This window comes from Apus apus, chromosome 18 (assembly GCF_020740795.1).
Source record: "Apus apus isolate bApuApu2 chromosome 18, bApuApu2.pri.cur, whole genome shotgun sequence".
NCBI classification, from domain to species: Eukaryota; Metazoa; Chordata; class Aves; order Apodiformes; family Apodidae; genus Apus; species Apus apus.
This window is the reverse complement of record NC_067299.1, coordinates 11,638,547-11,662,617: the sequence shown is the minus strand read 5'-3', so window position 1 is coordinate 11,662,617 and position 24,071 is coordinate 11,638,547. Positions and strand designations below refer to the sequence as shown.

Genomic DNA, 24,071 nt, shown 5'->3' with positions numbered 1-24,071 from the left:
CTAAGGACAGGTGTTTTATTTCCAACCAAACCAGGGAAGAAGGAACTTGAAACAAACCTCAGCCTGCTGGGTGCAGATCTGGCTTTACTCTATCTGCTGAGCTCCTACTTGGGGATCCTGGCAGGTTGCAGCTTCTTGCAGAAATCGGGAGATATCAAGAGTGATGTAATTTGGTTGTGCAACTCAGAAACCAGTTCTCTCTTGCTGCTTTGGGAAGCTTGTCTTTAAATCTTGCCTTGGCTTTTGATCATCACCACCTGCCTCTACTCACAGGAATCTGGTTACTTTTTAACTGTTTATAGTACTTTTATCTTTTCTTTCCCAGCGTTGGCAAAGCAGTGTTGTTAGAGACGGGATAGTCCAAGGTGTAATGGCTTTGTTAATTGTCTTTCAAGTCTGTTCTGAGATGCCCTTATCTGGAAACTATTATATTCCTGGCGACAGTCATCGTAAAATTAGAATAATATCATTGCCACTCCTTTGCTCTTGAAAGTATTCTCTTTCAGCCTACAATGATAATAACATTGTTACACATTGTACACTCACTTTTGGTGATCTCTAGACGCAGGATTCTGGCATTCCCCCATCTGGGGCACCCATGCTGCCCAAGACAGGAATTTTTTCATATCAGCCCTAACACTGGTGGGTTTGGTGCACGTGTAGATCCTCCAAAAAGGCCAGAAACTCTCACCTTTCCTTCAGTGCTGATGCTTGTTTTCAGCTTTGATCTTTTTACAAGTGTGGGGGTTTTTGATCTTCATAAGGAAAAAACTGTCTGGAGGTTTAGACAGATGATGTTTCCTTCTTGATTCTGTGAGTGCTCTTAATTGTCTTCTTTTGTTACAGTTCTCTACCAATTTTAGTACTAATTTTTGCTTTCATGGGAAGGGTGTTAATTAGTGTTCCTGCTTGTATTTGCCATGCATAGACAGTAAGTCTACCAAGGTCCATTAGGGATAAACCCCATGATTTTGCACCCTGTGAGGAAACATCTCTCTCACTGGACTGGCTGTTACCATGGTGGTGAGAAGACGCTTTGTTGGGCCTTGCCTGTAGGAGCAGCTTCTGCCACTGTGTGTGTCTGTGTTGGTATAGCCCACTTTTTTCTGGGATCAAACCTCTTTCAGAAATGTTTCATACTGTGTTCTGGTTCAACGTGGTCCCAGGGGTGTTTCAGGCCAGCCCCCTGTGACCCATGTCTCTTCACTGTTCACCGCTTTTCCATAAGTGCCACCTGAGTGTATTGCACAACCCAGGGACAAGTGTGGCTCCCCTTAGGCCTCCCCTTGTTGGGAAAACTGACAATGGAAGTTCTACCTTGGTTATCTTTTCAAGAGTTACTGTTTCCTAAGGGGAGCTTCCTTCAAGCCTTTAGTGAGCAACATATAAAAAACCACACACACAAAAATTTAAAAAAAAAAACCCTTCTGAAAATCCAAATCCAGGCAGCCCCATGGGCTGTACCTGCTTGTTCACTGATCATAGAATCATAGGGGTTGGAAGGGACCTCTGAAGATCAAGTCCAACCCCCAGGAACACCCAGGGCAGATCACCCAGAAGCATGTCCAGACAGGTCTTTGAAGTCTGCAGAGGAGACTCCACAACCTCTCTGGGCAGCCTGTCCCAGGGCTCCATCACCCTCACAGTAAAGAAGTTTCTCCTCATGTTAAGGTGGAACTTCTTGTGTTGTCACTTGGTGCTGTTTCCCCTCGTCCTATCAGAGGCACCACTGAACAGAGACTGGCCCATTCTTGACACCCACCCTGCAGATATTTATAGACGTTAATCAGGTTCCCTCTCGGTTTTCACTTCTCAAGACTAAACACCCCCAGGTCTCTCAGCCTTTCCTCCTAAAGCAGGTGTTCCAGTCCCCTCATCATCCCTGTAGCCTCCGTTGGACTCTCTCCAGCAGATCCCTGTCCCTCTTGAACCGGGGACCCAGAACTGGACACAACACTCCAGATGTGGTCTTGCTAGGGCAGAGTAGAAGGGTAGGAGAACCTCCCTTTACCTGCTTGCCACACTGTTCTTAATACATCCCAAGACACTATTGGCTCTCTTGGCCACGAGGGCACATTCCTGTCCCATGGATAAGTTGTTGTCCACCATGACCCCAAGGTCCTTCTCCATGGGGCTGCTTTCTAGCAGGTCAATCCCTAATCTATACTGGTGCATGGTGTTTTTTCTCCCCAGGTGCAGGACTCTACATTTGTTGAACCTTGCTGCCCGCAAACTTTACACAGGTGGTGTGCAAGCTCCCTCCACAGAAGCTGTGTTGACCCTTCCCAAAGTGCACTCTCTCTACCCTTTCACCAACTGGAATAGCCAGTTGCTTTGCACAGAGTCAGACTGAAGTGGTTTCCCATGTTTTCACCCCAGAGACCTTTCTGCAGAACTGATGCTGTGTTTGCCACCTTTCATTCATCTGGCACCCAAGCCAATGTAAGCAATAGCTTACACACCTTGGTTAATCATTCATGTGGTGCACATCCGGGTTGCTGCAGAAATGCTGAGTGTTACCTAGTCCTGGTGACTAGATACTGCTCGTTCCCAGCAGATTGTTCTGCATTGTCCCCTGTAGAAGTTTTTGTGTTAAGCTCTTCTTGTGTCTCTTGTGTCTCTGGGAGCTTCTCTGAGCTCTCTTCTTGTGAGGACTGGCACAAGGAGTTTTGATTTTCTGCAATGATCTTGCTGGTCTGTCAGACCTTCAGATTTGGTAGCAGGCTGATACCTCCAAGGTGATGGAAAAAGGTCTTTGGAGTTTTAATATTTTAACAGGTCATTTCTCAAAACCTGCACAACATGTCTCCTTTTTACTGATAAAGTTTTTTTGTTTGTTTGTTAGTTTTTAATTTAGGTGCACAGTTAATGCAAAGATTTGCGTCCTTTGGAAATATTGCAGGGTGTCCAAAAATCCTTCTTTTGCACACTGTTTAACTCTGTTGGCTCTTTCTGATCTTTTGATGCTTTAATATTAATAGCACATTTAAATAACCAACATATCATCTGCAAGATTCCCCTGCTCCCCTGTTCTGGAGGTTATTGTTACTGTCACAGGAGCCTTGTCCCCTTTAAAAATACTATTGAATTCTACGGTGTTTTGTAATATAGTAACAAAGGGATTTTTTCAGTTATTCTATTTTGGAACAGCTTAGAACCAGAGAAAGAGTTCTGTACTTTTGTATTACTTGGCTGGTAGTACCAAGAAGCAGCTGATGGTGTCTGTCACCTTTGTCCCATGTGTTATCCTGGTGCTTATGCATGTTTTGTGGAAGCAGTGCAAGTTTCTCATGGCAATTTCTGCCCTTGCAGCCTTTCTGCATCTCTTCCAGCCTCTTGGATGTTGTTACTGTTGCCCTGGTGGTTGGTAGAGTATCTCCAAAGCTCTGCTGTTTCCCTTTAGGCTTGGGGTTTGAATCCATCCACATTCTGCATTGCTTGTTGATGCTGATAACTCTTATCACTAGCTCAACCTGTTTCAGTCTTTCTTCAAAACTTGTACTCTGACATGTAGGGTAACACTAGTAATGTTCCTTGTATCAAGTTTCTAAGATGCTGTTAAGTGAACATACACAGTTATCCTGGAATTTTCAGCTCCTCTAGTTTTATTTTTTTGAGTTCTAGCCTAGAAGCACAGGTCTGTTGGTCTTGACCTCATAGCCTGTTTAAATTTGGCTTAACTTCTTGAGGTTGTCCTGTTTCCTACCTGAATTTTACTTAATTCTGTCTCACTGTTTTACTAAGGCTGCAGAGGTTTAGAGACTTAACTCTTAGATATGCTCCTGAACCTGTCCTAATTTTTAGTTGGACATCTCCTGTAATGTTTCATCTGAAGTGCCTGGGAACTGATTCTGTTCTCACTTCAGTGAACCCCATTCTTCTTGTATAGACTCAGCTATTCCACAGGTTCTTCCACATACCTTTATGCTTAGTCACACTTCAATACTTCTCTAATTTCATGACCAGCTTTGCACATGGAATCTTAGGCATTTCAGAGATGACCAAGACTGGACATCATACCACAGTCATCCTGGTCTTCAGCTTCTCACCTGACAGCTTTAATTTTGCTTCCTGGATTCTCCTTCTGCACCCTGATGTTTTCATCCCAACTTGGCCTTCTGTCTGGGGCTTTCTGAGGAGCTGTCTGGACACCCTGTGAAGTGCCATCTTCTGACATGGCAGGCAGGCCCACACTAGCATCAAAAAATATATAGTGCTAAGCACTGTCACGCCTGTCACCATCAAGGGGAGAGCCTGGGTTCAGGGGAACACCAGGCCAGCCTCTGGAGCTTGCTGGCTGGATAGTTTCACCCCCATCAGTTTGCTTCCTATCTGCCCTGAAACATTCCTTCTAAATGATGTGTGTTATGGCCTACAGCTGGAGAAGTTCTTTGATGCTCCTTGTGTGCAGGGTTTTGTCTGCCTGAGCTGCCTTTTTTTGATTCTTCCCATCTCCCTCACTTCCCACCTGCTGAATTTCCATTTCATCTAAACTGCTTTACACTTTGTTTCCCTTGGATGTGGGACTCCTGTGGTACTGCAGCTCTGCTTGTTGAAGGGTTAGGTGCTCCTGCTATTAACTGTGAGTTTCTTCCCCAGGGGACCAGATTGGGAGGGATCACAGAATCACCACTGCCATCTTCCTGGGCAGAGTTCATAGAATGCCAGGTTGGAAGGGACCTCAAGGATCATCTGATCCAACCTCTGTAGGTAGGAACACGGTATAGATGAGGTGGCCCAGCTTCTTGTCAAGCTGACTTTTAAAAGTGTCCAGTGCTGGGGAATCCACCACTTCCCTCAGGAGATTATTCCGATGTCTGACTGTTCTCATACTGAAAAATGTTATTCTGGTGTCCAGTTGAGACTGGAGTAACTTGCACCCATAACCCCTCATCTTTTTATGGGACTCCTTGTAAACAGGGAGTCTTCATCTTCTTGGGAGCCACCCTTTTAGTGCTGGAACAGTAAGGTCTCCCCTGAACCTTCTTTCCTCCAGGCTGAACAAACCCAGTTCTCTCAGCTTGTCCTCCCAGTCCTTGGATCATCTTTGTGGCCCTTCTCTGGACCCTCTCTAGTCTGCCTGTACCTTTTTTTGTACAGCAGGAACCAGACCTGAACACAGTATTCCAGGGTTGGCTTGAGAAGTGCTGAGTAAAGTGGAATGATGACTTCTTGATCTCTGCTGGTGAAGCCCTAGTTGATGCAGCCCAGCATCATGTTGGCCTTCTTTGCTGCTGCAGCACACTTCACTCATACTGAGCTTGTTGTCCACCAGGACCCCAGGTCCCTTTCCCCAGAGCTTCAAGAGCTATGTCTTCCATGCATAGTAAAGCTTATCAGTGGTGACCCATTTTCTGGTCAGAAAGTAGCAGATGATCATCTCCCAGGAGCTGTTTGTGTTTCTGGGCTTGCAAGTGCCCAGAAACCACAACCCTTCATAAATTAAGGCCTGTTCCCTCATGAATTCTTGAATCCAGAGAATGTTCTAAAGGCACTCTTGGGAAGTCCTGGTGTACTCAGTGTGGGCCTGGAGGTGAGGCCTGAGCTGAAAGGAGACTGTCTCGCTCAGCTCATTCCTGACAGCATTTTTTTGGTCACTTTTCCCATGTTTCAATTGTACTGGGACAGATATGAAGAAGAAGAGCCTAAGTCCTGCTTGGGGAAACGTGAGCTGCTCCTGCATTCTCTTTGCACAGCTCCTCTGGTGCAGATTTTTGATTTCCAAGTCCTCATCTTGCCTTCATACTTTCTTTTTTCCAGGCTTTGTTCCAGTTATCCCCAGAAGCTGCTGGTCCCCGTCTGGATCACCGATAAGGAGCTGGAGAACGTTGCTTCATTTAGATCATGGAAAAGGATCCCTGTGGTGGTGTACAGGTGAACCCAAAACCAAAACTGTGCTCTCCCTGAACCCACAGCAGCTGCCCTTCTCGCTGGTGTGAGCACAGGGCTGTGAAGCCAGGGTAGCAGAGGACAGGCTGTGGAGTCAGGGGGAACAGCAACAGCTGCTGTCTGGTCCTCATGATGCCTGTTCCTTTAGCCCACCCCCTGAGAACATGCTGCTCTCAGGACTCCTCCTCCTCCCAGCAGCCCATTAGCCTCTCTGGACACACGGTCTGCAATGGTAAGGCAGGGTGTTCTCCAGAAGGGAGGAAAAACTTTCTGGTGACTGTTCCTTCTTCCCTGCTTTCAGTTAGGTCTGAAGATGGGGGTCACTTTCCTCCTATGGAAGATACAGTCAGAACACTGTGTCAAGTTAATATTTCGCTTTCTTTGAGTTGACAACTTTTTCACAATTGGTACTTGCTCAGCTGCTACTTTGAAATGAAGTCTTGGTCAAAACGAGCCTGCTTTCTGGCCCTGCTCTCAGCTAGGTGTGATGAACCTTTTAATACCCAAGTGCAAATCACTTCTGGTTTGAGTTCTGAGAATTAGACATTATTTAGTTAACAGATTGAAATGTTTGCACATGGCTTAACTTTATTGATGGAATAGCTGGCAGATATAGAGAGAAGCTATTGCCTGGTTAGCCTGCCAAAAACAATCCATGCAGGGGGGATGCAACAGGCAAGGCAGCAAATAAAGCAGGGCTTTTCAGGGAAGGGGGGTGGTTTCTAATAAAAAATAACTTCTAGGAAACTGACATGATTGAAACAGAGACTGATTGAATAGGTGCATCTAGTCAGTGCACACAGTGTAACACACGTTATGGTTTCTAGCCTTAGACTCTGTGTTAGCAGTTACTAAATCTGAGTATATGAAGCTTTTAAAATATCAGAGCTGCACAGCAAAGGACAGCCCTGGGAAGTACAACAAGCAGGAAACAAACTCAGTGAATTTACATGTCGCTGCATCTTCATTTTGCCTGGCTTGCTGTTAGTTGGTGGCAAAACACAGTGTTTTCTTCTAGGAGAAGTAAATTCCACAGCAGAGTAGTAACAAGTGCTGCTTGTTGTATGGAGTCTTTCCCTTTTTGCAGCCAAATCAGCCAAGAAGTTAATTGTATTTGTGATTACTTTTGCTAAAAGTGTCCTGGGGCTGGAGGCTGTGCCAGTGTGCCTCCCCAGCTGAGTGCAAAGCTGTGTCTTTTTGCTACTCTAACAATCATTTTGCTCCTGGCTTTATAATATCGCTGCAGTGGTGTGCAGGAATTTACAATCTAAGCTCTAACTCTTTGCAGCCTGGGATCAGGTTAGAACATGTTGGTGGATGATGTTACAGGATGGGACAAGTGCTTGCCCATATGTATCTCTCATTCCCTTGCTCTCAAGATTGAAGTCTTTTGGCCAGAAGGGTCTGTGAGGACCAAGGCTGGAGTGCCTTATGCTGTGGGGAAGGAGAAAGGTGGAAATGAAAAGCCTCACACTCAGCTCTTCTTCCTCTCTCATAGTTCAGGAGAGAGTGGACAAGTAGGCTCAGATGCCTGCATCCCAGGGACATGGTAACCACAGGAGCTCACTTCTGAGCTTTTGAGGAACAGGGCTGAATGCATTGGGTTAGAGTAAGATCTGTTTTCCTTAAAAAAATTCAGGTCCCCACTTGAGTCCTCAGTGGAGATGCACAGCAGAGATGCAGGAGCCTCCAGGCACAATTCACTTTTAAAACAACACAAGGGATGCAATTAATTATTTAGCTGACTACAGCAGCAGACAGGCACTGTATGCTAGCCACTCTCCTTATTACTCTGTCTGCACAGCCACCCTCAGGAGACCTTGGGGACTGTGGTAGCAAGAGAGCTCCTCACAGACACTCAGCCTTTGCCCATGTCCCTGCCACAGTGGCTGTCAGGGAAGCTGTGGACATTGTTCCAGCCCCAGGGCTGAACAGTTGATCTCAGGCTTTCAGGCCATACCAGAGGAAGCCAGAAGCCTAAGCCAGAGATTCAGGAAATGAAAGCACTCACATACGTACCTCTCAGTTGGGAAACTTCAGGTGACAGCTCTGGAAACCAGCTCCCAGCCCTTGTGTTTTCAGCTAAGCTGCTTGACTTTGCATAGTGGATAAAATAACAGTAAAGGGACTTGAAAGATACAAGTTGATGCTTTCAGGGTGATGGCTTTGGGTTTAAATGGCATGTAATAAACATCAGGTGTGCTCTAGCCTTGTGCTCTGAATGAATCTGGGAGTAAAAGTTCAGCTGATAAACTACTAAGGCACCTCCTACTCCAGCTTTTGATTCTGAAAGGGTCTCAAGACATGAAAACCAAACCAGGGATCCCTAAAGAATAATTTCATCCATGTAAGTTAAAACCCTATGGCACCTTTTGCCATTCTTGTTTGAAGAAAAGAGTTTTTTTCTTTGAGGAAAATGTCCACAAAAATCCCCAGTAACAAAATAACTGAAATGTTCGTGCTGAGGTGGTTAGCAAGAGAGCACAGAGTCAAGCTGTGGGTGCTCCCCTGACCTGGGAAGCTCCATGCAAGCTCACTTGTGGGTTTTGTTTGCCCACTGGCACCTGCTGTATTTTGTGCTTCCTGATGACTTCATGCTCATCAGTGCTGGCCATATTTCCTTGTGTTTATTGGCATGTCACTATGTCTCTTGCAACTGGATACCTCAAAGCTGCCCCCTGCCCAAAATTTGTTGCAGTGCTGAGAAGTTGGTGCTACCATGAAGTTTTCTGAATTTAATACGGCTCTTTGGCAACATTTGTAGTGTTATGTTAAGCTGGCTACCTCCTACTTCAAGTGGCTTGCACAGCTAAACTGATTTTCTACCCTCTGCACCCCAAACCAGTGCCTTTGTATAGCATCACAGAACAGTTTTGGTTGGAAGGGACTTTAAAACTCATTTAGTCCCAACCCCCTGCATAGGCAGGGACACCTCCCACTAGAGCAGATTGCTCCAAGCCCCATCCAACCTGTCATTAAACACTTCCAGGGATGGGTGGCCACAGCCACAGCTTCTCTGGGCAACCTGTTCCAGTGTCTCACTACCCTCACAGCAAAGAATTTCTTCCTAATGTCTAATATAAATCTCCCCTCTTCCAGTTTTAAGCCATTCCCCCTTGTCCCCTCACTACGTACCCTTGTCAGAAGTCCCTCTCCAGCTTTCCTGGAGCCCCTTCAGGTACTGGAAGGTGCTCTAAGGTCTCCTCAGAGCCTTCTCCAGAGAGCCTGTTGGAAGCAGTCCCTGGCACAGCACCTGCACTTCCTAAAAATGTGCTCAGGTTCTGTCTGGGAAAGGGCTGGTTGGCACAGGCTAAAATCTGTGGGTGTGTTCTCAAACAGGATGGGATGATCACAGACTAGTGCTTAAGTGCAGACCTTGGCTCTGTTTCTTATAGTAGTACAAACAAAGCCTTTACTTCTGTCTGCATTAACCACCCTTCAGGGATCCTGAAGACAGGAATATATCTCCTGGGAGTGACTGCACTGTAAGTCACCTTGCAAAACAAAACAGCAGCAGAGGAGGGCACTGAAAGGGACCCCACAGCATTTTGACTTAGCTGAACATGTGGAAGGCTTCAGTTTAAGTCTTTGTCAGTATTAGCTGTGAGATGTCATTAACCATCACACATTTTTCTCCTCTTATTGATAAATTGCCTCAGGAGAATAAGGGGACTTTGAGAAGCAAAGCCATTCCTGCAGGCTGTGTCAGCTGCTGGTAAGAGGCTGTACACCACCACTGTTGGAGGGAGCTCATCAAAGCCTCAATGCATTTTCTTGCTGTGCTGCCCAACAGCAAATAACATCAACAGGAACTGTCATCCTTGATGACACCAGGCAGGGTGGTACAGTCGATATGGCAGAGGGATGGGATGCCATCCAGAGGGACCTGGACATGCTGGAGAAGTGTGCCCAGGTGAACTTCATGAGGTTCAGCAAGGCCAAGTGCAGGGTCCTGCAGCTGGGCTGAGGTAACCCAAGATATGAATACAGGCTGGGGGAGGTCACACTTCAGAGCAGCCATGTAGAAAAGGAGCTGGGGGTACTAGTGGACCAAAAGCTGGACAGGAGCCACCAACGTGCAGTTGCAGCCCAGAAGGCCAAGCACATCCTGAGCTGCATCAAAAGAAGTGTGGCCAGCTGATGGAGAGAGGTGATTCTGCCCCTCTGCCCTGGAGAGACCTGACCTGGAGCAGTGTGTCCAGCTCTGGTGACCCCAACACAAGAAAGATGTGGACCTGTTGGAATGTGTCCAGAGGAGTCCACGAAAATGATCCAAGGGCTGGAGCAGCTCTGCTCTGGAGACAGGCTGAGGGAGTTGAGCCTGTTCATCCTGTAGAAGAGAAGGCTGCAGAGAGACCTCAGAGCACCTTCCAGTGCCTGAAGGGGCTGCAGGAAATCTGGGGAGGGACTTTTTACAAGGGCTTGTAGTGAGAGGACAAAGGGCAATGGTTTTAAATTGAAAGAAGGATATTTATGTTAGAGATCAGGAGGAAGTTCTTTAGTGTGAGGGTGGTGAGACCCTGGCCCAGGCTGCCCAGAGAAGCTGTGGCTGCCCCATCCCTGGCAGTGTTGAAGGGCAGGTTGGATGGGGCTTGGAGCAACCTGGTCTAGTGGGAGGTGTCCCTGCCCATGCAGGGGGTTGGACTGGATGGTCTTTAAGGTCCCTTCCAACTCTAACCATTCTATGATTCTATGATCCTCTGTGGAACAGCAGAGCCCCTTATAGGGTGGCAGGGTGAGAAACAGATACCTTCAGGAGTGTCTCTGACAGCCCTCATGGGCAGATAAACCATCCCTGAGTGATGAGCTGAGGCTTGTGCTAGTGTGCTGTAGGATTTAGACCATTATGGCTCCTAGTTGGCCACCAATGCAACTTTTTCAGAGGTGCTGAGCTACAAAAAAAAAAAGTACTTGGATGTGGCTTGTTAGGAGCTTTATCTACATCTTTGTTCTCCATCTCGCCTTTAAAGAGGTGCTGTGGGAGTGGTGGTGGGATGGGCAGGGGCAAGCAGTGTTGTGAAGAACTGAGGTGTGGGGCTGCCCATTTTATTATCATGTCTGAGAAGGGCTGGGCACCAGGAATAGCATCTTGAGTTCCTAGCTAATGGAACAGGTATGCAGGTGTTCTGCTCTGGTGCATCTTTGGAGCAGCTGGTATCTTGGATTTCTTGCAACAGATATTCAGGAGAAATTGTGTGATTGTGTTTCATGGTCATTTTGTATTTTGGAACCAATTCATACTTTGTGGCAGTGAGTGTTGCTGTCTGTTCTGTCTGCTCTCCACAAAAATATTTCTTTTTCTTAAATGTGACCATTCCAGTGCTCATCTGGGTTTCCATTGGGAAAAAATATAGACTAATCTTCCAAACTCACTTTTTAATATTATTAATGACCTTTTGTGGCTCTCATCCATTCTTGTTCTTCTGCCACGGTGAGTTGTTTCCTTTTTTACTTAAGTTGTCTCTGTAATTTCTGTCATTCTGAAGATGCCTAAGATGTGGGGCCATCATGTTTTCTGCCTTATTCTTTTCTAGCAGTCTTAACCTTCTTGCTTCATTTGAGCATTGAGCTGAGGCTTTTTCAGAGCTCTAGAGTGACTTCAAAGTCTGAGATTTGGCAGCTGATTTGCACCCAACTGCTCCCTGTCAATAGCCTGGGTTACATTTTGATAATCTGTGACTATTTTTCATTTGTTCATACTAAATTTCATACTCTTGCTTCTGTCACCCAGTATCACAAGATCCTTTGCAACTTTTTATAGGCAGCCACAGACTCTCTGGATAATTCTTTATCACCAGCACCTTTGTCACCTAATCATCCATTCCCTTTCCAGGCCATTTGTGAAAGACTTGACTAGTGGACTCATGTGAAAAATAAAACACTTCTCCCTACTTCAGGCCTTCTTCCAGGTGTCAATAAGCAGCAGCCAGGGTAGGGTTCACTTTTTAGGGGTTGTTAAGAAAAAACAGCTCAGGCTTCCACCCTGAAATGAACCAATCTGATCCTGAGCAAGCTAATCTTTCTAACTTACAAGTGATAAATGAAGTGGTTTATTTAAGGGACTTAAAAAAAAAAAAAAAAAAGGATCATGGAGTCACAGAATTTTAGGGGTTTGAAGGGACCTCGAAAGATCATCCAGTCCAACCCCCCTGCGGGGTCACCTAGAGCAGGGTCACCTGGAGATTCCACAACCTCTCTGGGCAGCCTGTCCCAGGGCTCTGTCACCCTCACAGTAAAGTTGTTTTTCCTCATGTTTATGTGGAGCCTCCTGTGCTCCAGTTTGCACCCATTGCCCCTTGTCCTACCACTGGACATCACTGAGATGAACTTGGCTCTGTCCAGGGAGGAATGGGAGAACAGAACAGCATTAAAATAACTCTTGCTTTCCCAAAGTACAACCATAATTACTTAAAGTTCCCGTCTCTGGTTTAATATATTCACATTTACATCTCTATAGGCAATAATTTATATACTATATGTTTATATAAAATAATAAGTATTTGTACATTATTGTAAGTAAAAATATAACAATATTTGAGTATATTAATGGCTGTAAGAGCTGGCAGTGTCCCCCTTGCTGCAGAGACTGGTTTGGTGGCAATCAAGCCCCAGAGCACAGTCTTCAATGCTGGAGGTGAGGTCCTGCAAGCAGCTGACCCTGGGGCTGCCAGCATCTCCTGGCACTGGTTCTTTCCAGCAGCTGCCCCTGCCAGCACTGCAGAGCCTGCTCCGTTGCAGGCTCATTTTGCCAGCTCTTCCAGCTCCAGGAGCTGCACCAGTGCTGCTCGCAGGCAGCTCCTGTTCCTCACTGCCATGATGCAGTGACAGCCCCAGTGTCACTGCTGCTGTTAGGAATATGATGGTGGACAGCTGGCTGAACATGAGCCAGAAGGCTGCCCAGGTGGCTACAGAGGTCACCAGCATCCTGGCCTGCATCAGGAATAGGAATAGTGTGGCCACCGGGAGTAGAGAAATGATGGTGCCCCTGTACTCAGCATCGGTGAGGCTGCACCTCCAGTCCTGTGTGCACTTCCGGGCCCCTCACTTCAAGAAGGACATTGATGTGCTGGAGCAGGTCCAGAGGATCTTCCAAGCTGGTGAAAGGTCTGGAGAATAAGTCCTATGAGAAGAGGCTGAGGGAACTGGGAATGTTTAATTTGAAGAAGAGGAGGCTGAGGGGAGACCTCATTGCTCTACAACTGCCTGAAAGAAGGTTGTAGGGAGGTGGGAGTTGAGCTCTTCTCTCAAGTGAGTAATGACAGGACCAGAAGAAATGGCCTGAGGTTGTGCCGGGGAGGTTTAGACTGGATATTAGAAAGAATTTCCTTACCCAAAGAGTGGTTGGACACTGGAACAGGCTGCCCAGGGAGGTGGTGGAGTCACCATCCCTGAAAGTGTTTCAAAGAAATGTAGATATAGTGGTGAGGGACATGATTTAAGCACTGAGACAGTAGATTAAGTTATGGTTGGTGGATTTAGGTTGTGTTTGGACTTGATGATCTTCAAGGTCTTTTCCAACCAGGATGATTCTGTGAATAATGGTTATTTGAAACGCTCTGTGTGACTGCTTGAATGCAAGAGGAAATGCAGTAGATCATAGAATCACAGAATGGTTTGGGTTGGAAGGGACCTAGAAAATAATCTATTTCCAACCCCCCCTGCATAGGTAGGGACACCTCCCACCAGCCCAGGCTGCTCCAAGCCCCATCCAACCTGCCCTTGAGCACTTGCAGGGATGGGGCAGCCACAGCTTCTCTGGGCAACCTGGGCCAGGGTCTCACCACCCTCACAACAAGGAATTTCTTCCTAACATCTAACCTAGCCTAGATAGAGCAGTGAGGAGGGTTGTAGAAGTGCCAACTGCAGGTGAAGTTTGTGGGGGTTGCTCTTCATCTCTCTGGGGGCTTCATGAGGCTCTTTCTTCCTTTGCAGACACGTGCGCAATGGGGCAGTGATTGCGCGCTGCAGCCAGCCAGAAATCAGCTGGTGGGGCTGGCGAAATGCTGACGATGAGTATCTTGTGACATCTATTGCCAAAGCCTGTGCTCTGAACCCTGGGGGGAAGGCACCTGCAGGGGCGCCCCATGCCGGGAGCAGCGACAGCAGCGAGGCCGACTTCGGTGAGACAGCTCGTTCCCTGCCACCCACTATGGAATGTGTGAATTACCCGGGGCTTCCTACACCTGGATGGTGCTGGTGATGCCAACAGGGTTGTTGCAGTGCCCAGTTTCACTGCAATACCCAGGTGGATCACCTGGGCCCCATCACACCTCGGCTGTGGTGCATGGGACGGGTCCCTGGTCTTGTGCACAGCCAGCATTGTGTGGCACTAGGGGTCTGTTGTAGGGGGGAGGGAGGTGCTGGGGGCTCAGTCCGTGCTGTCTCTGCAGACTCGTCCCTGACTGCATGTTCAGGTGTGGAGAATGCAGGAACTCCTCAGAAGCTGCTGATTCTTGACGCTCGGTCCTACACTGCGGCGGTGGCCAACAGAGCCAAGGGAGGCGGCTGCGAATGTGAAGGTACAGAGGATGAAGCACATCCCGGAACATCTTCCTCTTGGCCCTGCTCTGTGGAGTGGGTCCTAGAGCACAGTTGGGGGTCAGATCAGCATTTTGGTGCTCAGTCTCTGGTAGCATGTTCCCCTTCTCCCCCGTGCAAAGTTTGTTATTCCAGGGATATCCTTACTGGCCTGCAAGGCTCTTGTAGAAAAACTGCTCACCTGGAGACCAGAAATGGTGCTGAGGGGAGAGCTGCACGAATCCTGTGGAAGCAGTTGCTGCTGTGGCACCGGCTCTCTCTGAATGTTGCTGTCTTTGTTGTGTTCAGAGTATTACCCAAACTGTGAAGTTGTCTTCATGGGCATGGCCAACATCCACTCTATCCGGAACAGCTTCCAGTATCTGCGTGCCGTCTGCAGCCAGGTGCCAGACCCCAGCAAGTGAGTGGCTGTTCTCTGAGTGTGGCACCGTGTCCGTGTCTCTCAGTGTCCTAGGGGGGTTTTCTCTCCCTTTTCCTTTTTCCTATCCCCAGTTTCTACCTCAGAAAAGGGAGGAGGGATAGGAAAGTGCTCACAGTGCTTGAGTGCTGCTTATCTTCATCCCCAGGAATCCAAAGGGGATTATTGTAGCACTGCCTCAGTGGCACTTGGATGTGTGTGTCCTCTGAGTGTCTTTAAAATATAGTTGTTTCTGGGAAAAAAATTGAATTAGAATTTGGATTCTTTGCACTTTTCCTAGGCTGGCTGGCTCCTTTTGAGCACGTTTTAGGAAAGACTAATTTTCCTTCATGACTCCAAAAAGATTCAGCTTAAAAGATATTATTTTATTTTGTACTGGAGATCTAAGCAACCATTCTCTTGTTTTTTGCACACCTCCTAGCTGGCTTTCAGCCCTGGAGAGTACCAAGTGGCTGCAGCACCTTTCTGTCATGCTGAAGGCAGCAGTGCTGGTCTCCAGTGCAGTTGACAGAGACGGGCGTCCGGTGCTGGTTCATTGCTCAGACGGCTGGGACAGGACTCCGCAGATTGTAGCCCTGGCAAAGATTCTTCTGGACCCTTACTACAGGACCATGGAGGTATGAGTTGTGCCGTGCTGCTAGTTCATGTCAGTTTCCAGAGAAAGGAGCAGGACTGAACTTGGCAATAAGCTTAGTGATGTTTCAGAGCTGCCATTGCAGGTGTTGGGTTTTTTCATGTTCTCTTCCTGCCTGGTTTTGGTGAACTGTGCCTCGCTTCTCTGCCCAGCTTGGTGCAGTGCTGTGGAAAACAAGGTCTTGCCTTCAAAGTTCAGCTTCTTCCTTCCTCTCTATTGTGCATGTTGTCCAAGCTGTTTGTTGTGTAGAAAGAACAGCTGTTAGTTTGTGTTTGGAAACCTCTGACACCTCAGCAGCTTTGCTCCCAAACCAAGCACTGGTGCAGGCTCCTTTACAGCCCTGCAGAAGTCCTGAGCTTACCTGGCCCTGCTGGAGGATGGGGCTGGCTTGTCCTGCTGCATGCCTGCACCAAAGGGTCTTCAGCTGGGGTTTTTTTCCCTTTTATTCACAGGGCTTCCAGGTGCTTGTTGAATCAGATTGGCTGGATTTTGGTCACAAGTTTGGTGATCGCTGTGGTCACCAGGAGAAGGCTGAAGATCAGAACGAGCAGTGCCCAGTTTTTCTGCAGTGGCTGGATGCTGTTCATCAGCTTCTGAAGCAATTTCCTTGCCTCTTTGAATTTAACGAAGCTTTTTTGGTAAGAAACATGCATGCAAACATTTCTTAATCCCTTGCCAGATGTGAGCAGAGGGAAGTCCTCTGATATTATATATTCATTATATGAAAATATTGTGAAAATGGTATTTTACAGTGTTGTAGTTGAAAGAAACCAAGAATTATTTACAAATGGGAAGGTGTCTGGGTAGTGCCTCTGGCTTTCCTGATGTACCTGCACTGTGTGGGTCCAGCCCTGCCTTCAGTTGTCATGTTTGGACCTGGTTCTGTGTGTGTGATGCTTCTGTTCCCTGCTCGAAGGCTCTTCCTCCTCCCAATGTGCACTGTCCCCTGGGAGCACCAGGCAGGTTGCACAGTGAGGAAGGGTCTCTGGTTTCAGTGAATCACTTCTCCAGGTCCTTTTCTTGTCCAGTGAATTCAGATGCCATCAGCAGCATTGGTTTGATTAAAAGCTTGATTTGCATATTTCAGAGCAATAAGAGTCTGAAATATTTAAAAAATCAGTAAGGGAAATAATAGCTATTAATCTCTGTCTTAGCAACAATACAGATTAGGGTTGTAGAAGGATGGGTACAGTACCAGTTGACTGTGGCTTTCACTTTCATCTAAGTGATTCCTTTGCTATTCCCTCTCTGTCCTGCCCTCTGTGGGGAGGGGACAGCAGTGGGGTCACCAGCTGGATTGGAAGTGCATGAGCCTGCCCAGAGGAGTGGAAGATGTGGATGAAGTTTCCCAGTGGCCCTGACACTTGTTCCCCTTCTGATGCTGCAGGTGAAGCTGGTGCAGCACACATACTCCTGCCTCTACGGGACCTTCCTTGGCAACAGCCCCTGCGAGCGAGAGATGCACAACATCTACAAGCGGACCTGCTCTGTGTGGTCCCTCCTGCGGGCTGGCAACAAGAACTTCCACAATCTTCTCTATATGCCGGGGTCTGAGCAGGTTGGTAGAGCTCCTGGCCCAGCTCTCCAGGCTCTTTGCCTACTGGGCACCAGGGACTGTGTGGGGAAGAGGTGTGGGGGTCTCCTCTTGCACTGATCTCTTACCCTGCGGGGCTGTTGCAGGTGCTGCACCCAGTGTGCCATGTGCGAGCACTGCACGTGTGGGCAGCTGTGTATCTCCCAGCTTCCTCACCACATCCTCTGGGACAGGATGACATGGACATTTACCCACCCCACGCATCTCAGAGTCAGGAGTTCAGTGGCAGATGTTTGGACAGGTAAGAGCCCAGAGTTCCAGGCCCAGGGTGCTGCCTATCCACAGGCCCTTTTTTCCTTCCTTGCTCATTGCAGTTCCTCTGTTTTATCTGCTGTTCTCATCTTTCCTGTGGAGAGCAAGAGCTCTATACATTCCCCAGCCACTTGGAGAAGAACCTGTACAGGTCCCTGCTGTGCCCAAAGTCAGACTGCAAAGGCCATGCTGCAGCATTGTGCATTTCAGCCCTTGCTGCTGCACTGCCCTTCCCCACCCTGGTCCTGCCCAGCAGAGAGGGACCTGGGGGTGCTGATTAACAGCAGCTGAACATGAGCCAGCATGTGCCCAGGTGGCCAAGAAGGCCACCAGCATTCTGGCCTGCATCAGGAATAGTGTGACCAGCAGGACCAGGGAGGTGATCCTGCCCCTCTACTTGGCCTTGGTGAGGCTGCACCTGGAGCATTGGGTGCGGGTTTGGGCACCACAGGATGGGAAGGACATTGAGGTGCTGGAGAGGGGGCAGAGAAGGGCAAGTAGGCTGATGAGGGGTCTGGAGAACAGGTCTGATGAGGAGAGGCTGAGGAAGCTGGGGCTGTTGAGCCTGGAGAAGAGGAGGCTGAGGGGAGACCTCACTGCTGGCTATAACTACCTGAGAGGAGGTTGTGGTGAGGTGGGACTTGGGCTCTTCTCCCTGGTGATGAGTGATGGGATAAGAGGAAATGGGGTCAAGCTGCACCAGGGGAGGTTCTGATTAGATATTAGGAAATATTTCTTCACAGAAAGAGTGGTGAGGCCTTGGAACAGCTGCCCAGGGAGGTGGTGGAGGCACCATCCCCGGAGGTGTTAAAAAAACAGGTAGATGTGGTGTTTCAGGAGATGGTTTAATGGTTGGGGGTTGTAGGGTAGGCAGCTGGACTTGATGATCTTGAAGGTCTCTTCCAACCTTGATGATTCTGTGAAACATTTCCCTTATCTCAGTTTCAACTGAAATGAGGGAAGTTGCAGGAATTTCAGTGTGAGATTTGCTTTGGTTTTGGGTTCTAGATTACCAAAGACAAGATCTATGGATGACCTGCTCTCAGCCTGTGACTCCAGCAGCCCACTGACCCGCACATCCAGTGATCCCAACCTGAATAACCACTGTCAGGAGGTCCGGGTAGGCCTGGAAGCTTGGCACACCACCCCTGAGGGGACTGAGGTGCACTTGGGCGAAGGCAGTGTGGTGGCTGCAGGAGAGACGTGGCAGGTGGAGGAGCAGGAGGCAAATGCTCCCCTGCAAGCCAGCAGTGCTTGTCCCAGGCCTGCTGAGCACAGCAAGCAACCGAGCAATGGAGCTTCTGTGTCAGCATGCAGTGTGTCCATGGAGGCAGAAAAGGGAAGTAGAACATACACGGAGGAACTGGGTGGCATGTGTCCAGCTCCAAATGCCTCTGGACAGGAAAATGTTGACAGGGTTTCCACTAGTTCTGGAAAGGAGTTAGAAACCTGTCCCCAGGAACCTTTGAAGACTACTGGTGTGGTGACCAATGGAGGAGGCTGCCCCAAGAGAAACACCACCTGCCATGATACTCCCAGCCAGGAGTCCCTGGCACCAAGTGCCCCTTGTCAGGACATCCTGGGCCATTCCCCAGGCATCCCCTCCTCAGATGAAGACACCAGTAAAGGTGAAGCGGGGAGTGTTTCCTGTGAGGAGCCAGGCCAGCCGGGCAGAGCCCCACTGGAGCAGTGGTGCAAACCCATTTCCCAGAGCCAAAGCAGCGAGTTCTCCTTCCTGGGCTCCAACTGGGACAGTTTTCAAGGAATGGTGACATCACTCCCCGGTGGGGAGCCTGCAGCCAGGCACTTCCTCTCCTATGGCTGCTGTAGCAAGAGATCGAGCAGCAAATCTTTACGGGCACCAGGCCTGTGCCTCAGTGGACAGTGTTCTGCCAGGGAAGCTGCAAAGGGCTCCGCCTGCCCCGGCCAGGGGGGCACGCACTCCGCAGGACCCGCGGGGAAGCCCAGCTGCTCCTGGCTGCCCTGCCACCCGAAGCAAGCAGCCGCTCCCCCCAAGCACATGCTACCAAAATGTCCTTCCCCTGTGCCTCCTCTCTACCTGGACGATGACGGGCTCCCCTTCCCCACGGATGTGGTTCAGCTCAGGCTGCGGCAGATCGAGGCCAGCTACAAGCAGGAGGTGGAGCAGCTGCGCCGGCAGGTGCGGGACCTGCAGCTGCGGCTGGACATCCGCCACTTCTGTGCTCCTCCAGCCGAGCCCCCCATGGACTACGAGGATGACTTTGTAAGTAGCAGCCTCTAATACCCCACATCTGGCTGTGGGGCTCCAGCAGCAGTGGTCCCTGTGTCCCCCGCCCACTGCCCTCTTCAACCCCCAGGTCTCCAGCTTATACTTTTGGAGTGGGTGGTTAAGGTTATTTCCTCAGCCCTGTTTCCCTCCTGTCCATGAGCTCTGCCCTCATGCCACCCAGAGGTACCTCTGCTTCCTGAGGGCCAAGCAGTGGCTCCTACATGGTCATGAGTGCTTTACCTCCTTGTGGGGGGAGCTGTGGAGTCCCCCACAAGCCCCTCATAAGCACTGAATGTGGCCAGGGCAGGGAATGCCTTGATGCAGTGACTGAGGCAGCTGAGGGGATTGTGATGTGGTCCCTCTTTGCAGACATGTTTGAAGGAATCAGACAGCAGCGACACTGAGGATTTCTGTTCTGATCATAGTGAAGACTGCTTGTCAGAAGCGAGCTGGGAGCCTGTAGATAAGAAGGAAACTGAGGTACGTGACCTGCTACAGCAGCAGGAGAGAATGTTTCTTTCCTGGCGGGTGACTTTGGTGGCTACAGCAGCAGAGAGTGGGCTTGGAAGCAAAGCAGAGAGCAGCCACCCTTGTCCTTGAACCTGTCTCTGCTGCTGGGGGGTGAACTTGTTCTGGGATAGCCTGTTGTGGTTCAAAGCCATGTCTCAACCTGTGCTGGAGTCCTGAGACCTGATCCTTGCTGGGTCACAAACTAAAAGCTGATGACTGGTGTCTGCCTTAGGTCACACGGTGGGTTCCAGACCACATGGCTTCGCACTGTTTTAACTGTGACTGTGAATTCTGGCTGGCCAAACGGAGGCATCACTGCAGGTAAACAATATTTTCACTCTAGTTCTACTCTTCTTCTCAGCCTGTTTCTCACAAACCTCACAAAAGCCTGTCTGTGATGTTCTTTCTCTACAGCTCCCAGGAGAAAGTTTTAGGTCTTTCCTTTAATTGCCAGACCTCATAAATTCCCTGCAGATCTCCATTCTACATTTGTTTCTGTTTTTCCAAGGCCTTCGGTCCTTCTCCTGGATAGCAGTGCCCATTAATTCCTTTTTAGTGCTAACTAGTCAGCTTGCACTGGAGACTACCATGGATGTGTTAAGAAACAAGGAAGGCTGGTACTTGCCCCCAGCTGGGTCCTTTGTGCTTGCTGGAGTTTTCCTACCGTGTTGCCAGCTCTCTTTTCACTGGTTTTCTTTCTCCTTGACAGGAACTGTGGGAACGTTTTTTGTGCTGGTTGCTGCCATCTGAAGTTGCCTATCCCTGATCAGCAGCTGTATGACCCTGTCCTCGTTTGTAACTTCTGTTATGACCACATCCAAGTGTCTCGTGCCAGGGAGCTCATGAGCCAGCATCTGAAGAAGCCCATTGCCACAGCTTCCAGCTGAATGCCAGACAAGGGACCTGTCTAAGCCCAGCCTTTTCTCTCATGGGTTTGAACAGTGACTCTGCCTCCAGTGTCATTGTGAAGGCCATTGGTGCAACACTTGAACACCAAGCTTGAATGCACTGTCTTCAGCAGTCTTACTGTCAGTCTGGAGCAGAGGAGCTGAGATTGGAGAGTTTGGTGTGTTCCCCCTGCTCTGGTACTGGCAGGCCCATACATTGTAGTCTGACAACCTAGGGCTAAAGAGGGGGTTACAACCTCTTTTGTGGGCTGGAAAGCAACATTTTTGCAGATACTGCCTGTGCAAAGGACCCCCAAAGCAATAGAAAGACATGTTTAGAACCAACCCCCCTACAAAGGCAGGCTGCTCTAGAAGGAAGAGGGCAGCTCCAGGTGGTACCATGTGCTCTGGAAGGGCCTCAGCCTGGAGCAATTCTGTAGATTCTCTTTCCATGAGTGTGATTTGTGATCAGTTTGGTGAACAAGACTCATTAACCATCACTAATTGATTTTCTCTTGAGTGTCAGAGAGAAATTCATCTGGCTGAGAATGAGCTGACCAGATTTTGCCTGTTTTCATGCTCAGCTGGGATTGGTGAGCACGCTTGACTCCCAGTACTGTGGGGAGATGGGAGATCAGCTTTTTCACTTCTGCTCTGCCCATCTGCTTTGTCTGCAATAGTGTCATGGCCTGGTGCTAACACAGGAATGGCACCCTGATCCTCTCCTGGCATGGAAACAGAACTTGTGTTCCTGTGTTGCTCCTCCTCCCCTTCCCTGCCCTCAACTCTCCACTTCCTACTGCTCTTTATCCTGAAAACTTGATACCTTGAGGGCATAGGCCATAATGTGTTGTTTTACCTCCTGGAATGTGCTGTCTGGTGTACGTGAGGGTTTCAGTCCAAATGCTGCTATATATTTCTGTGCACTTAATGTAACCCGAAGAAGGGAGAATGAAGCATTGATACCAAAATGGGGGTGGGGAAGGACATGGGCTGACACAGACACTCTGGTCTGTTCTTTTCACTTGAGGACTTGAGGATGTACAGCCAAGCTACAGCAACAAACATGACGTGTGGCATTTGTTCAGTGGTGGAAACAAGCTCTCTGACTTGCCCCAGTGCTACCTAAAATGCCTCTTGAATTTTAATTCCTTTTCTTTCTCCTGTACAGTGGTCAAAGTTCAGAGTTGCCAACTTGTAATTGCCTCTCTACTTCTTTACACTACAGAGTGGGAATCCCAATGCGTTCTAAGGAAAAGGATTTAGAGAGAAAAGGAGCTTCAGGTGGGCTTTTAATTCCTAGATCCCTTTGGGAATATCCATCCTGCCTCCTTTCTAAGGAATCTGTGCACATTAGTGAGGAAGAAGAATCTGAACATGGGACATTTCCTTGCAGAAAGGCAGGTTTTCTTTCCAGCTCAATGAAAATGTTTGATACATTCTGCACCTCATGAGCTGAGACTTCATGTGTGTGAGGACCTGTGAGGACCCCTGGTGTACGAACCAGGCAAAGTACTTTACACTGTTGTGATCTCCCAGTTTTTCTTTTCTAATGATTTGTCATATACACAAGAGGGAGTGGAATCATGACTCTTTCCTGCACTTTGGTATGTCAGCCTCTGAGCGCAAGCAAAGGTAGCACCATCTGAAGACCCTGTACTTAGTTGGACTCTGCTTCTTTTCTGTCCTGGGAACCACCAATATGGCTTGAGAGGAGAAGGCATCTGGCTTCAGATCCTCCCCTGCCTTGTACCTTGCAGTCATTGCCAGACATGGAAGAGTGACAACTGGGTTGGCAGAAGGAATTGGATTTGCTCCTGTTTGCACATGTTGGAATGTCTGCAAGCAAGAAGGAAGCCTGAAAATAGGTACTCCTGGGCCTCCTGTTCAGGACTTGAGTGCAAACTGCTTTTAGCTCTTGTGAGTGTCAGTGTCACAATGTGCTGGCCAAAAACTCTGAAATCAGTTTGATGGCATTGTGACAAGCAACATGTGCTGTACCACTCAATACAGTCACAATAAAATCTCTATATTAGTGCTGCTGGGTTTGGACCCATTCTTTAGTTTCTGGTGAATTCTCTTGCACGGTGTTGCCCAGGCTGCTGCTACTTGCCACCTTCTCCCTTGCTTTAGGGTGTGTTAGGAATCAGACCAGTGACAAATGGTGCTCCCCAAGGGTTTGGACATGCTGTTTAACATCTTTATTGGCAGCATGGACAGTGGCACTGAGTGCACCCTCAGCAAGTCTGACACCAAAATGTGTGGTGAGGTGACATGCTGGAGGGAAGGGATTCATCCAGAGGGACCTTGACAGGCTGGAGACGTGGGCTCGTGCAAACTGCATGAAGTTCAGCCAGGCCAAGTGCCAGGTCCTGCACCTGCGTCGGGGCAATCCCAAGCACATATACAGGCTGGGGGGAGAACGGATCGAGATCAGCCCTGAGGGGAAGGACTTGGGGGTGATGGTGGAGGAGAAGCTCAATATGACCCAGTAACGTGCACTGGAGCCCAAAACAGCTGTGTCCTGGGCTGCACCAAGAGCAGCGTGGTCAGCAGGTCAAGGGAGATGATTCTGCCCCTCTACTTGACTCTCATGAGACCCCACCTGGAGCACTGTGTCCACTTCTGGAGCTCCCAACATAAGAAGGACATGGAGCTCCTAGAGACAGTCCAGAGAAGGGCCACAAAGATGATCAGAGGGCTGGAGATTTCTGCTCTGGATACAGGCTGAGAGAGTTGGGGTGTTCAGCCTGGAGAAGAGAAGGCTCCAGGGAGACCTTAGAGCAGCTTCCAGTGCCTGAAGGGGCTCCGGGAAAGCTGGGGAGATGCTTTTGACAAGGGCAGGGAGTGAGAGGACAAGGGGGAGTGGATTAAAACTAAGTGGGGAGATCAAGATGAGACATTAGAAGGAAAATCTTCACCATGAGGGTGAGACCCTGGCCCAGCTTGCCCAGGAAAGTTGTGGAAGCCCTATCCCAGGAAATGTTCAAGGCCAGGCTGGATGGGGCTTGGAGCAACCTGGTCTAGTGGGAAGTGTCCCTACCCATGGCAGGTGAGTTGGATCTAGATGATCTTTAATGTCCCTTCCAACCAAAACC

The 24,071-nt window shown here is 48.8% G+C and overlaps 1 protein-coding gene across 3 annotated transcripts in view; it reads left to right on the top strand.

Moving 5' to 3' along the window:
- Window positions 1–23,010, top strand: part of MTMR4 (myotubularin related protein 4) — a 62,556-nt gene extending 39,546 nt beyond the window's left edge. For all 3 annotated transcript variants that reach the window (XM_051635692.1, XM_051635691.1, XM_051635690.1), the window contains 12 exons: window positions 5,761–5,874; window positions 13,822–14,009; window positions 14,280–14,408; window positions 14,716–14,827; window positions 15,267–15,462; window positions 15,932–16,117; window positions 16,867–17,037; window positions 17,160–17,314; window positions 18,334–19,570; window positions 19,946–20,056; window positions 20,319–20,407; window positions 20,796–23,010. In XM_051635692.1, the coding sequence (XP_051491652.1) occupies window positions 5,761–5,874; window positions 13,822–14,009; window positions 14,280–14,408; window positions 14,716–14,827; window positions 15,267–15,462; window positions 15,932–16,117; window positions 16,867–17,037; window positions 17,160–17,314; window positions 18,334–19,570; window positions 19,946–20,056; window positions 20,319–20,407; window positions 20,796–20,973 (2,866 nt within the window). In that variant the 3' untranslated portion in view covers window positions 20,974–23,010. The remainder of the gene's footprint in view (window positions 1–5,760; window positions 5,875–13,821; window positions 14,010–14,279; window positions 14,409–14,715; window positions 14,828–15,266; window positions 15,463–15,931; window positions 16,118–16,866; window positions 17,038–17,159; window positions 17,315–18,333; window positions 19,571–19,945; window positions 20,057–20,318; window positions 20,408–20,795) is intronic.
- The last annotated feature ends 1,061 nt before the right edge of the window (window positions 23,011–24,071 follow it).